At 40.6% G+C, this 12,496-nt stretch overlaps 1 protein-coding gene across 1 annotated transcript in view; it reads right to left on the minus strand.

Annotated features, from left to right (window-relative positions):
- The window catches only part of nrxn2b (neurexin 2b), a 639,543-nt gene that overhangs the window by 367,374 nt on the left and 259,673 nt on the right, over positions 1–12,496 (minus strand). Inside the window, exons 7-9 of the mRNA XM_030722576.1 lie at positions 10,261–10,422; positions 1,605–2,043; positions 249–632 (exon numbers count right to left, since the gene is read on the minus strand). Of these exons, the coding sequence (XP_030578436.1) occupies positions 249–632; positions 1,605–2,043; positions 10,261–10,422 (985 nt within the window). The remainder of the gene's footprint in view (positions 1–248; positions 633–1,604; positions 2,044–10,260; positions 10,423–12,496) is intronic.

Below are 12,496 nucleotides of genomic sequence, written 5' to 3' on the forward strand. Positions count from 1 at the left end.
TTTGCGACTCACGTTGTGGTTTCCTTTTCATTCTTACTGCAGTGTATGGTGCCTTATATAAAAACACATTTTTGCTTCAGTGTATAAATTTGTCCAATTTTTAATGCAATACAAAAGGATTTATTTTAATTTCTGGAGTGTAGCCAAAGCAATTATATATTAATACACAGCAGATGCACACAGAGCTTTTCAGAACCTATAATTAACCCATGAGTGGTGAAAGAAGTTTAAAGCTTGACCCTTCTTACCTATCTCACAGTTGGTACCCAGGTATCCAGTGCCAGTGCAATCACAAATGTAGCGGTTCCAGCCCTCTTTGCACAGCCCTCCATTGCCACAGGGGGCACTGCTGCACCGTTTCTGCAGCTCACGGGTGCAGAAACTGCTGACACCCAGGGCACTCTGGATCTCAGCCAGCCGACGGACATCCCGGCTCTTGCCGTCGATGAAGAGGTCACGGACGCAGCCTACGTAGCCGTAGTTAAGGAGTGCTGTCCAAACCTCTGGTGGCAGGATGAGATCTGACTTAGTCTCGGGCAGCCCGCCTAAGTACATATCACTGTCCAGGTCCAGGATTTCGCTGCCCTCTGGGGAGCTGAAGGGCATGCTGCGGCTGTTGACAGAGATAGATCCTAAAATACAAAAACAAAAACAAGAAGCAAGACAGTGTTAACTATTTAATCTGAAATACTGGCAATTAGATACATTACTCTAACCACAGTTATACAACTACATATGGGTCCAGCTTATCTATGTATGTATGACTGGGCATGCATCTTGTATTTAGTGTGTGACTAAAGTGATTCAAATGGTCAGTAAAATGACTGAAGATGTGTATGATCTGGATAAATAGATCTGTGAGTGAGCAGTCTACTGAGTGACTAATTTAGGGAAACAGAACAGGGACAGACAGAGATAGAAGGACATACAAGACACAGGAAGACTGGATGACAGTAGAGTGTGCGTGCATATGTGTGTGTGTCTAATGTGTCTATAATAGGCTAAATGAAGGAGAAGGGAAGCAGAATGCAGCAGGGAGTGGGTGAAACAAAAGGCCCCCTCTCTTTCTGTGATTAACGACTCCATCTTAATTTTCTATTAAAAGCCAATTACAGGAGGAGCAGCAGTGAGATCCCATGCGTGCATACACACACATACACATACACACACGTGCACACACTCATTCACACGGTTCCTCATTATAAGGCAACAATTGGGGGAGATATAATGTCCAAGGTGCTTGCCTACCTACAGATCATTCATCAGACAATGCACACTCAAGCATGCAGATGCTCCTGTTTGTATCCACGAGAAGGGAGAGGAATTTAAAGATGTCACACACTTTTTAAAAATAAATATACAATAACAAACACCACCAGCTGCACAGCTATTAGTATATGTATCCATAGCTCCACTTGAATATGATTGAATTGGCATGAAGAACAAAACAGTATCTGATTATGACAAAATCAATTCTGTCCCATTTTTCTGAGTTCTGAGTCCTCCTCATCTGCTGAGCCGTTCACATGTGCTTAAACTTGCTACAGCATAAAACATTTTTTAAAAAATGACTGGGAATAACCCAGTTTTTAAGCACTCCTCACCTTTCCTTCCTTCTCTTTGGAAATCCACATGGCACCATTCCCCATCATTGACCTTCTTGTTGCTGGCCTTGAGCTTTGTTTTTCCAGAGCCCATATCAATCAGCAGGTACAAATACCCATCCAGAAGTTCCATGGCAAAGTAATCAGTCTTCAGCTCCCTACCGGGCTTCTGCTCTTTAGGCCCCTGAGGCCGTCCGTGGCTGAATAACAGAAGGCCGCTGGGCTCTGTGGTGCGGAAGTCAAATGAGATAGAGCCTGTCTTCTTGGTGTTCCACTTTGGCAGAGAGATGTAGGACTCGGGGGTCTCAAATGTTACAGGATCCAGGGCAGCTACATCCTCGCAGCGAAACACCAGATCCCCATTCAGGGTGATTTTAGGGTCACGCTCGATGGCCAGCCGTGACAGCTCCAGCTTAAAGTCATTGTTTTTGTACACCACCTAAAAGGAAAGCAAATTGGTGAGAGGTTATTACCGTGCATAAAACAGAGGTGATGTTTTAATTGTGGATTCTAATGAGGCATTCAGAGCTGAATTATGATTTAAAAACAGGGGACTAAAAACAAAATGAGGCTTCAACAGTCGAGTGCATGTTCTTCATAACGCTGACAGCCAGCAGATGCGTGTTGATGGCGCCAGTTAGGTTCAAGTATAAGTTATAGCGACTGTTGGGGAATCTCAACAGCATGGGGAAATGAATCAAATGCTTGAATAAAGTACATGACTTTTTCCTGACCTGAAAAGAAGCTGCTTTAGTATCTCCTGCACATGACCCCACAACAACAATCTTATGAATGCTCAGTGTGCTGATGCTGAAAGTTTTGCTAAAAAAAAAACTTGAAATATGAATAGTCACCGCTTGGGGCCAATGGGTTACCCACACCCTGCATTAATTGATTCTACTGATGTCTGCAAGTACTGGTCTCTCATCACCGGTGTTTAAACTCCTAACTCTTGTTTCATTCCATAACCCATACAAATTATTTGTTCTTGTACAAAACCACTGCTCACAAATGAAGTAAATATGCGTAATAAATTGAAAAAATGAAAAGGCTTCAGGGGATATCCAGAAACAGAAAAAAAAAAGCGAATGTCGCCTACAGCGCCAATGCAAATGCCTCCAATGGTCTTTGATGAAATACAGCTCTATTGTTTGAGCTCAGCGTAAGCGACTATGCCTCGGTGTGTGCATTCATAATGGATTAATTGCTAAAGGCAAAGTAAATTATTCTTGTCTTTCATAGTTTTAGTTTTCTTTTTATTTGTTGAACACTCTGTACACAGCTTTGTGAGAGGCCTTCCTCAAGGTAATACTGTGAATCAGCAGAGCTCTCTCCATTTGTTCTTTCTTTCCATGCAGCACTGTTCACTCTCTCTTTCATAACCTCACTGGTGACAATTAAAAGAGAGAAAAAAAAATAAGCGTGTCTACATTTCAACCCTTGATTTCTGCTGCTGTCTAAGCTACAAGGTTAAGGAGATTGTTCTGTTTCAGGTTTGATTCCGGCAGCGGGTGTACTCTCTTGAATAATCGCTGAGTATAAAGACAGAAAAGCTACCTGCTCATCCTGATCTGAACAGTGTGACTCAAACAGAAAGCCGTGTGTAACAAGCTATCTGCGAGCTCTTGCTCTGAAGTGAGAAAGATCTTCTCTTTAAGAAGACCTACAAAATACTCTCACTACTTTTGGAGGTGTGTTATAGTTTGGGAAGCAAATGTGTGCAGATATGTCCTAAAGCCCCCAGCTCATTAACTGCAACAGTGAAACACTGTGAAAGTGTGTATTTCACTTCTTTTTTTTTTTATCCACTATTTACTCCACTGAATGACAAGTTGTGCCCAGCTTCAATCTCTCAGACTACTCCTGATTAAACCTTCATTTGTGCTGGCAATATAAATCAGGTAGTGCAAATTTCAGCTAATTTGAGACAATCTGTTTATGCAAGGTTTTTAATGTTTCAATGTATCTTTCATGAGCTCAACACAACAACACCGAAAACAAACAGGAATTACCCTCATGGTATCTTCACAAAATATGTGAATTATTGACTGCCAGCTGTTCTCAAAAGTGCACAATTTTCAGTTTTAATAACCGTCTATGTAGTGTTACTGACAACAATAGCTAGGAAATTGGGGAGACTTTTTTAGCTGCACAGCTTTTAGCTGCTGCAACAGTACCTCCTGTCAGAGCGAGAAGACTTCACACTGGTTCCTTGGGCATGCAGAGAACCAAGATCTTTGAGCGAAGTGGATCATTAATTTGTTCCCATTAACAACATGGAAGCCTTTGCTTAAGGGTACTTAATTTAACCAGCAGAATTACTGGGCTGCCTAACTGAGCCCAGTTAAACAGGTAACTAAGTGAACAATGCTTAGTTCGTTAACATTAGTGGGTTAAGATGCTCTCTAGGGGCTGCATAACATGATTAAGAATGGATTTGACTTAAAGTTACTTTTAATGCAATTTTTAGTGCATATGGTGGGAGGGGCTAAGAATAGAGAGGGCAACTTATTTTTCCCCGAACTAGATTAAATGAAACTGCAGCCTAACCTAAATATCATGATGCACAGAATGCTATATTTCCATTATCTTGCTTTTCAAAGAATCTTTAGATGAGTCTGTAACTTACTGCTTCCAAAGTATAAAGAGGAACGATGAATGCTAAATTATTATGTTTGTGTTAAGGCACATTTTGGTTTTGATCTGCACTGGCCTGTTTTTGCAGTCGCTATATAAAATTTGCCTTCTGTGATGTGGTTTGCCATATTGTTTCTTTTTGGACTCCCCAATTTGTCCTGACTGCTGCAGTCATTCCTCATTGTCTTTCACAGTATCTCTTTCAAATGCCCTCTTACATATCTTTTTTTTTCTTTTGCACATGGGCACACTATCTCATCCCCTCACTCCTCCTCGCTGTCAAATACTACACCTACACACAGGCGCAGGAGGCTCAACAAGGGCATAGAGATGCTGAGTTATTCTTAAACTTGAGTCTCATTTGGTTATCTTCAACATTAACCATGCTGCCAAGGTACCGTACACCTCATAATGTCATCATTAGCACAGATTAGTCCTGGTAATTAGCTATGATAGTGCTAAAACTTGGAGTAAATAAGGCGTAAAGTCCTCTTGCTCAAGGTGTTAGAAAAATAGAGGGATAGGCGCAAAAGAACGCAGTACAAGCATTATTTTTATTCTATTTATTTTCAGGTATTCTTTTGCTTTTACATTCTGCTCTGTATCCAAAAAAAAAAAAAAATGGGTCACGGGTGTGAGATCCAGGGTTTTGAGTTTTTTTTTACTTTAAAATTCTGTTTAAAATTTCCGCTTGGCTTTCTGTTTGATTCTTAGTATTTTTATAACATCATCTTTGTGAATTTCTTTAGTATTCTTGGTTGCAGTGATGGTACTAGACTACTAGGTTCCTTAGGTTTTCCCTCCGTGTCTTCCTCTGTCATGTCTTCATGTTGAGTTATTTCCTGTTTGTACTTCCTTGTGCCTCATGCCCCACATGTATCTAATTCCCTGATAAGCCCCCAGCGTGTCTCTGTGTGTTTATATATAGCCCCAGTTTCCCTTTGCCCTCTGCTTCAGTGTATGTAAATCTACCCTCCTGTTTCCTGCCATTGAGTGCAGCGTTAAACATATTACTACAAATATCTTGCCTGAGGACTTTTGGCTACTTTGTCTCTAAAATATGCCTCCAATGATTTATATTGATAACAGGCAGGTCTGCATCATGTTGTCTGGCTACTATAATGATAAGCACACTGAGAGGGTTAAATGGTGTAGCTTTTTCCCAGTTAATCTATTCAGTTAATATAATCAAAGCCATTATTATTTCCCCTATCTGCAGGCCAAAGTATTCTTGGGCAACATACTGAACCCTGAGTTGTTCCCAGTGCATTCATCAGTGTGTGAATGTTAGCCGGAGAGCACATAAACTGCACATTAAACATAGAAAAAAAAAGTGTTTTTGTGGGTCTGTGTGTGAATGGGCGAATGAGACATGTTGTATAAAGAGTACTTGAATAGGAAAGTGCTACATAAGAACCAATCCATTTGCCATTTAAGTTCATAATTACGTGATCCAGACCAACTATTATGTTAGCAGTGCTCAAGCCGACATAAAATTGAATGTGTCCCTGAGAGGGTGACGCAGGTCATTTGTTTCTGGTGTCAACAGCAACACTAGTTGTGGGCAGATTTCTATTCTGTGTGCTGTTTTCTTATTTTCTGGAGTATTAGTCCAGTTTCAGAGTATGATTTCTTGACTTGTCCTTAGCATCAAAACCATATGACAAATATCAAGAGGATATTATTCTTGTGCCTTTAAAAAGTGTGCAAACTTATCCACTTGTTAGGACCCAGATGTGCTCCAACCAACTGACTAGGCAGAGGTGGGACATTACAAGCATAACCACATATTATTGTATGCTTTCAATGTGTAACTGACGTCAAGACTTCTATGTAGTCAGAAGGATTATGCGTCACCATTTGCTCAGTGTCTCAGCTCCTACTAACAGTATGTGATCTCCAGCAAGAGCAGAATTGGAACTGCCAGTTCAGGTGGCAGGTGCTACATGGCAAACATGTTTGGTATGACTGGGTAAGTTACCGATGCTCTGTAAACTCTTCACCTAAGGTAAAAGTCAATAATTTATTTATTTTTTTGTAAACTGCCCATGTTTCTTTTAGTGAATTTGCCTGAATCTTATCTGTTGTGCACTGTGCTCGATTCTACAAGGGCCAACCATGAAAGTGTTCCAGTAGTCAGTAATTAAGTGAGTGAATAGCCATCTTTTCACAGTCACTTAAGTCTACCACTCTGTCTTTGGTGAAAGAGTACAGATGTAAAACGGAAGAGTGCCTAGAGGCAACAAAAAGTTGTAAAATGCTAAAGAAGGCTGAAGACTGCCAGAGAGCGTAGTTAAAGAAAACAGGAGTACCATAGATGGCGGAGAAAGGCAAATGAGAGGCTGACAGAAGGACAGAGGGCTACAAGGGAGCACTAAAGTGTGTAAAGCATACAGTCACAAGTAAGCTAATGCCTTAGTCTGCAGACAGTCATGGTCAGGCATCTTTGCAACTTTAGACCTACCATATGCCTTTCTGTCACAGCTTACTGAAAGAACCTCACTGCTTATGTCCAGTAATGAAAAGACCACTTATCAAAGTTTACAAAAAAAAAACACAGCTGTTCAGAAAGAAGTTAAAATAAAGTTGTGTCCCTTCTTTTGATTTGATCATCGCTGCTGACCTTAGAATTCACTGACTTGTGTAGCAATGATTTGTTCTCTCTTATTCTAACAGTCCAGCTAATGCAGGGCCAAAGCCTCCCACAGGGGTCCCTCCATTGATTTGTTTTGTCATTGAGAAAGTCTGCAAATCCAAAACCCTGAAGGTCTGGAGTACAAAAATGTGTTAGTTTCCTCAGATAGTCAGTGTTGTGAATGTTTGATGAGGCTACATAGCACATGGTTTGAACCGGATTATGTGCTGCAGTTGGCTGACAGACCGTCCACTAATCAGTTATATATTGATCTAAATTAAATGGTACCTTAAAGATTTTATGTATTTATCAACTTTGGCGTCATTCACTGTTTGTTAGTTTGTGAAACAGTCTCCACATACCAAATGTTGTACTAATAACTATCGATTAAATGAAAAATTAATGAAGAAAAGTCAGCAGCACCCTTTCAACTGAAAAGGGCCAGTAAATGTTGACTTGTGGCAGGCAGGACATGAATTAGGGTGACGGGCGACTTTAAAAGATTTTGCTGTGGATCAAAGGTGAGGCTAGGAGGAAGGTACAGATGAAGACATGACACATCAATATGAAGTTTGGAGGACAAGAAGAGAAAGATGGCAAAAGAGAGCGAGGCCACTCCAGCACATGGAATCAGTCAAAGAAATCAATTTTTAATTTGACCATCAGTATTGCAAAGCTGCTACACCAACGGAGCTACCGTGCACTTAATTGTACAAAGCCACCCCTGAGGAAGAGAAGATGAGATGGAGAGAGGCAGGAAGAGTGACAAAGATGAGCATGAGGAGAGAGACTGCGTTAGAGGGGGTTGTGTGAAATGGGCGATAGCAAGGTCGCTGTCTGCGAGAGAGGTTAGAGTGGAGAGACAGATGGTGGCATAGAGAAGAAGAGAGGAATCTGTGGAAACAAGACTGGGGGGCTGAGAAACAGTAAGACCTGATTTCACACCCCACCTCACTGACTGGGAGACATAAAACAAACATCGCCCGCTGCATGATCATAGCGTGTGGGTGACTTTGAACACACATGGAGTCACACGAACATAAAGCAAATAAAAAAAAACTTCATAGGGTTTCAGTGTCTCTTTTGATGCCTTTTTACTCTTCTTCTGCTGTGCTCTTCCTTTGGATTCCTGCTGCCTGGAGGGTGCTGGCCGAGCGTATCAAAGGCATTTGACCACGGTGGCAGCATGAAAGCCTTGCCCCAGACCATAACACAACTGATAATCCGAGCTGTGCCACAGAACAAGTACTGAATGAAACTCACCACTGCCTAACCCCCAACTACTCACTTTCTTCTTTCCTTTAGCTGCTACAGCTCTACCTGGCGCTCTCAGTTACTCTCATTGCAGTTTTCGTCAATAGCTTTGTGGGTGTGGTTACTTTTTTTTTTTTACTAAGTTCAGTCTTTAGAGCTTTATGTCAGCTGGAAATTACAAACCATGAAACTCAAATACGAGCAAAACAGCCTAAGCTCAAGCTTCTAGGAAGTTCACATCTACCCCAAATGTCTCTCTGACCTGTCACCAGACACATGCTCTGCTATTCAGGCTTAAATGTATTACTGAGTCAAAACTCTGTGAATAGAGTGAACTATACTCAAATCATACACCTGTGTTGCTCCTCATAGGAGACATTCTTTATGAGTTTTATTATACCTCCAGTTTTGCACTGGAGGCAGAAGATGCAGACAAACACAGACACTCAAGCGCCCAGATGTAAACACAGGAAGAGGTAGAACGCCACACAGAAATATATGGAGTTGGATATCCAAATATCCAAAAAAACAAAACAAAACAAAACAAACAAAAAAAAAAAAAGCACCACAGTTCTCAAAAGACAGAAAGTTTTGAGACATGTTTTGTGGTGCAGAACCAAACACAAGCTGCTACATTAAAAGATTCTGCTCTTGGTAGACGGTAAACATGAATACCAATATCTAAGGATTAGAGTAACACCACGTCGGGAACACCTGTCAGGAATTTGCTCCCTTTCCTTTGCACTATATCTCATCTGTGCTCCAAAACTTTGTTTTCATTCAATAACCCTTTTCTCCCTCTTTCCACTGTTTTCAACGTGCAACCCTGAAAAACCACAAAGTATTATTCCTCTTTTTAGCGGCAGTGTGTGTTGAGCTTGTTTTTTCTATTTACTGTTCCACTTCTGATTTTTTTCTTCAGCTCAAACCTTCTCTCCCTTAACTACAAATGGGAGACTGCTCAATCTATACAACTAAATTATCAAGTCTTAAAACATCTGCTCGGAACTTTCATTTCTAAAACTTTCGTCGCATTGCTTCCTCGCTTTCAACTTTTTTTTTGTTGCTCTTTATTTATTTATTTTACCATTTAGACCCTTTGCCTTTCTTGTGCTCTCTCTGTACAGTGACTGTAAATCCAGCCTTGTCTTGATGAGACAGAGGACTGTTAAATGCCTTGGGAAGTTTAAGACCCGCTAGGGATTCTTCTGATAGCAACCCAAATAATGAAAGTGTAATTCTACAGGCATAATTAAGTTAGAGATAGGGTGATTACTGTGCGATCCATTAAAAGTGATGGCAAAAGTAATTACTTATTCAATCAGCATGGTTTTATGAGGAAATGCGATGGCACCATGTTGCGTTGCCTCTATACAAGTCATTACATTTACAAGGGCACAGTACTTTAAGCTGTGATTGGTTCTCTTGACAGCTTGTTCAGCCATGAATTACAGCCTTGGTGAAAATAAAAGTTTTTTTTTTTTTTTTAGCAAAGCTATGGAGTGATGAATCCAAATTTGACATTTTCAATTTTTGGTTTAAATCATCTTCAAAATGTATGGAGGAGGTCAGGAGAGATGTACAACAGTGAGTGTCTACAGCCGTCTGTAAATCATGATGGAGGCTCTGTCATCGATCCCCAGCCAGTCGTGTTGGGGATCTTGTCAAAATTTATGGACTTATGAACACAGAAAAGTACTGTTAGACTTTTGATCCACCATGCGATACTGTCTGGAAAGCATCTGATTTAAAACAGCTTCGTTTTTCAATATGACAATGAAGTCAAACACACCCCCAATACAGCAAAAGCATATTTGAGGTAGAAAAACGCACAATGGAACGCTATCAGGCATCTTTACAGATAGAGAAAGAAGAGCTTTAAACGTCCTTCAAGAAGCCCGGCGACCTACTCCTGAAGACTACTTAAAGAAATAACAAAGCTGCCTCAGAGAGTTCAGTGTTGAAGAATAAAGGTGATTATGCCAGCGAGTAGATTTAAAAATGCACCCACCTTGTCATAGGTCAACACAGCTAAGTAAATGCAAACATACACGCTTCGGATGATTTGTCTGTTAGAGCTTAAACAGTAAGTGTTTCACTCATAATCTGCGGGTTTGCAGAAACACTCACATCTTTTAGGCAGCCCATGAAGTTGTTGCTGACTGGTGATCCAGGCAGGTCTGCAGTGTTTGGACTCCCTCCAATGTAGAAGAAGTCATCGGAGCCCAGCATGGTGTAATCTTCCTGGGTGTAACCAGTGGTGGTCAAAATACCATCAACTGAGATGGTCACCTGGCACAGGCATGGCCCAAAAGAGACAGAAAGGAACAGATAGAAAGAGACAGAAGTATAGCGCAGGAATAGACAGAAAAAAGAAAATAATAAGAAAGGAGAGAAATTAAGAAAAAATGGGAGGAAAAACAAAGGAGAAATTGGATTAAACACAGGTGACAGGTTGGGCTGTGCCCTGAATTGTTTTTGCTTAGTTGGTTGTTTTTGGGGCCCCTCAGACTGAGGGCTTTCACTCTAGAGTGCAGTTGCTAAGGGCAAACCAATGGAACAACAGTGTGCCGAATATCTAATCACTACCAGTGGTAGAAGAACAAACCAGGTTTAGCGGCCTCTAGAATTCAGTACGAGTAATAAGCAGCTCTTATAATGTTAACATTTCAGTCATGAGCACTAAAACAGATATCCAAACCACACACTATGACTAGAACTTGACCTTTAAACAAGAACCACATTCAAAATGTTAACCGGGCTCTCCCTGTGACTGGCATAACAGTCCTTTGCAGAAACAGTCTTCATTCACAGAGCTATCAGTAAAAATGACTCCTTTTTTAATATTTAATTGCCTCAAGTTTAATATTTTGTGCGAGGTTATATATTCTGGGTTGAATGTTTGATTGGAGACAGGAGAGAAAGCACCGGGTGGAAACCAGAATCAAACACGCAGCTGCAAACTGATGGTGGGAGAGTGTGTGAACTGACGTACAGAAATAAGGCTTAAAACACCCCCCCCCCCCACCCCCCCTTTTTTTTCTGTACATCTGTGGGGCTCTACCAGATTTTTCATGAGACTTTTTTTTTCAGTTTTTATTAATTCCCTGTACGCTTGCATTAATACCGCCTCATTAAAAGAACTACAACAGCATCTGTGGAGACCACTCCTATAAGGTAACACTAGTCACACCTGACCTTACCTCATCAGTACAAAGAATACCTGAAGAGTGAATTAAAATAAGGCATCAACTATACTGGTATGAAATCAGATTTTCCCGGAGTCACCACAAATAAAAACTTTGTCTTTTTACATTAAACTCATAACAATGCAGCAAATTGCAGTTGTTTATGAAAAATGCTAATATGTATAATTTAGCTAATTATATTACATCATAGCTGTATTTAGTATTGGTACAACAGCTATGATCATACACAAATATCCTGCCAAATCATGCTGTTTGATTCGGGAGAGACTTTTGCAGTTAGTGACCAATTTATGGTCTAATTATCCTAAAAGAGCTGGCCAGGGCGAAAGCGAAGCACTCCAGTCTCTGATTCAACATCTGTTATTCTGCATAAACATACAAATACAGCACTGCTGGGAGCCACACACACAACCATCTGGCTTTCATTACCTTTGCATGCTGAAAAGTGTCGCAAGCACTAAACTCCATGATTTCATCAAGGTCCAACTTTGCATTACACACAGAAACAGCACTTTCCTTTAGCACGCTTGACAAGCTAACGTGCTATGAGTACAGGGATATTTTCATTTTTAGTAATAGTACAAAAACAGTGAATTCAGTTTGCAAAAACATCAGTTATCCTCTATGAAAAACCATTAATATGCTTTCATTTATTATAAGACACAGGTCCACAATATAACTGAAAAGAAACCTTAGCAACTGCACTCCACAGATTAATCTCCCCAGCTGAGTTCTTATCTTCTATTTTCCTTTTTTTTTTTTTTTTTTTTTTTTTTTGCCGTACTTCCCTTCATAAGAGGGCAACTCATTTTTATGTCTGCTGTTGCTACTTGGTTGAGAAAGATGAATCACATTGGCCAGATCTATCTGGCATGATGAATCTGCAGTTCACAGTGCTGGTATGTTGGGGTCATCTTTGGAGATCTCGGATAGGGATTTCAACAGGAACGCTTCATTTGTCCCAAAGTGACAAGAGAGACCTTACTGGCTATAGAGGAGAAACGGACGGGAGGGGGATTATTACTATAGGCAGTGTCAAACATGTTCCTACTACTGTGTTTGAGCTATCTACCCATGGTATTACTCTCTCTTAAAATAAGCTGATTGGAGATGTCAAAGGGTCTGGAAATATCCTGTACAGCTTTTGAAATTAAAGT

This window comes from Archocentrus centrarchus (assembly GCF_007364275.1).
Source record: "Archocentrus centrarchus isolate MPI-CPG fArcCen1 chromosome 18 unlocalized genomic scaffold, fArcCen1 scaffold_23_ctg1, whole genome shotgun sequence".
NCBI lineage: Eukaryota > Metazoa > Chordata > Actinopteri > Cichliformes > Cichlidae > Archocentrus > Archocentrus centrarchus.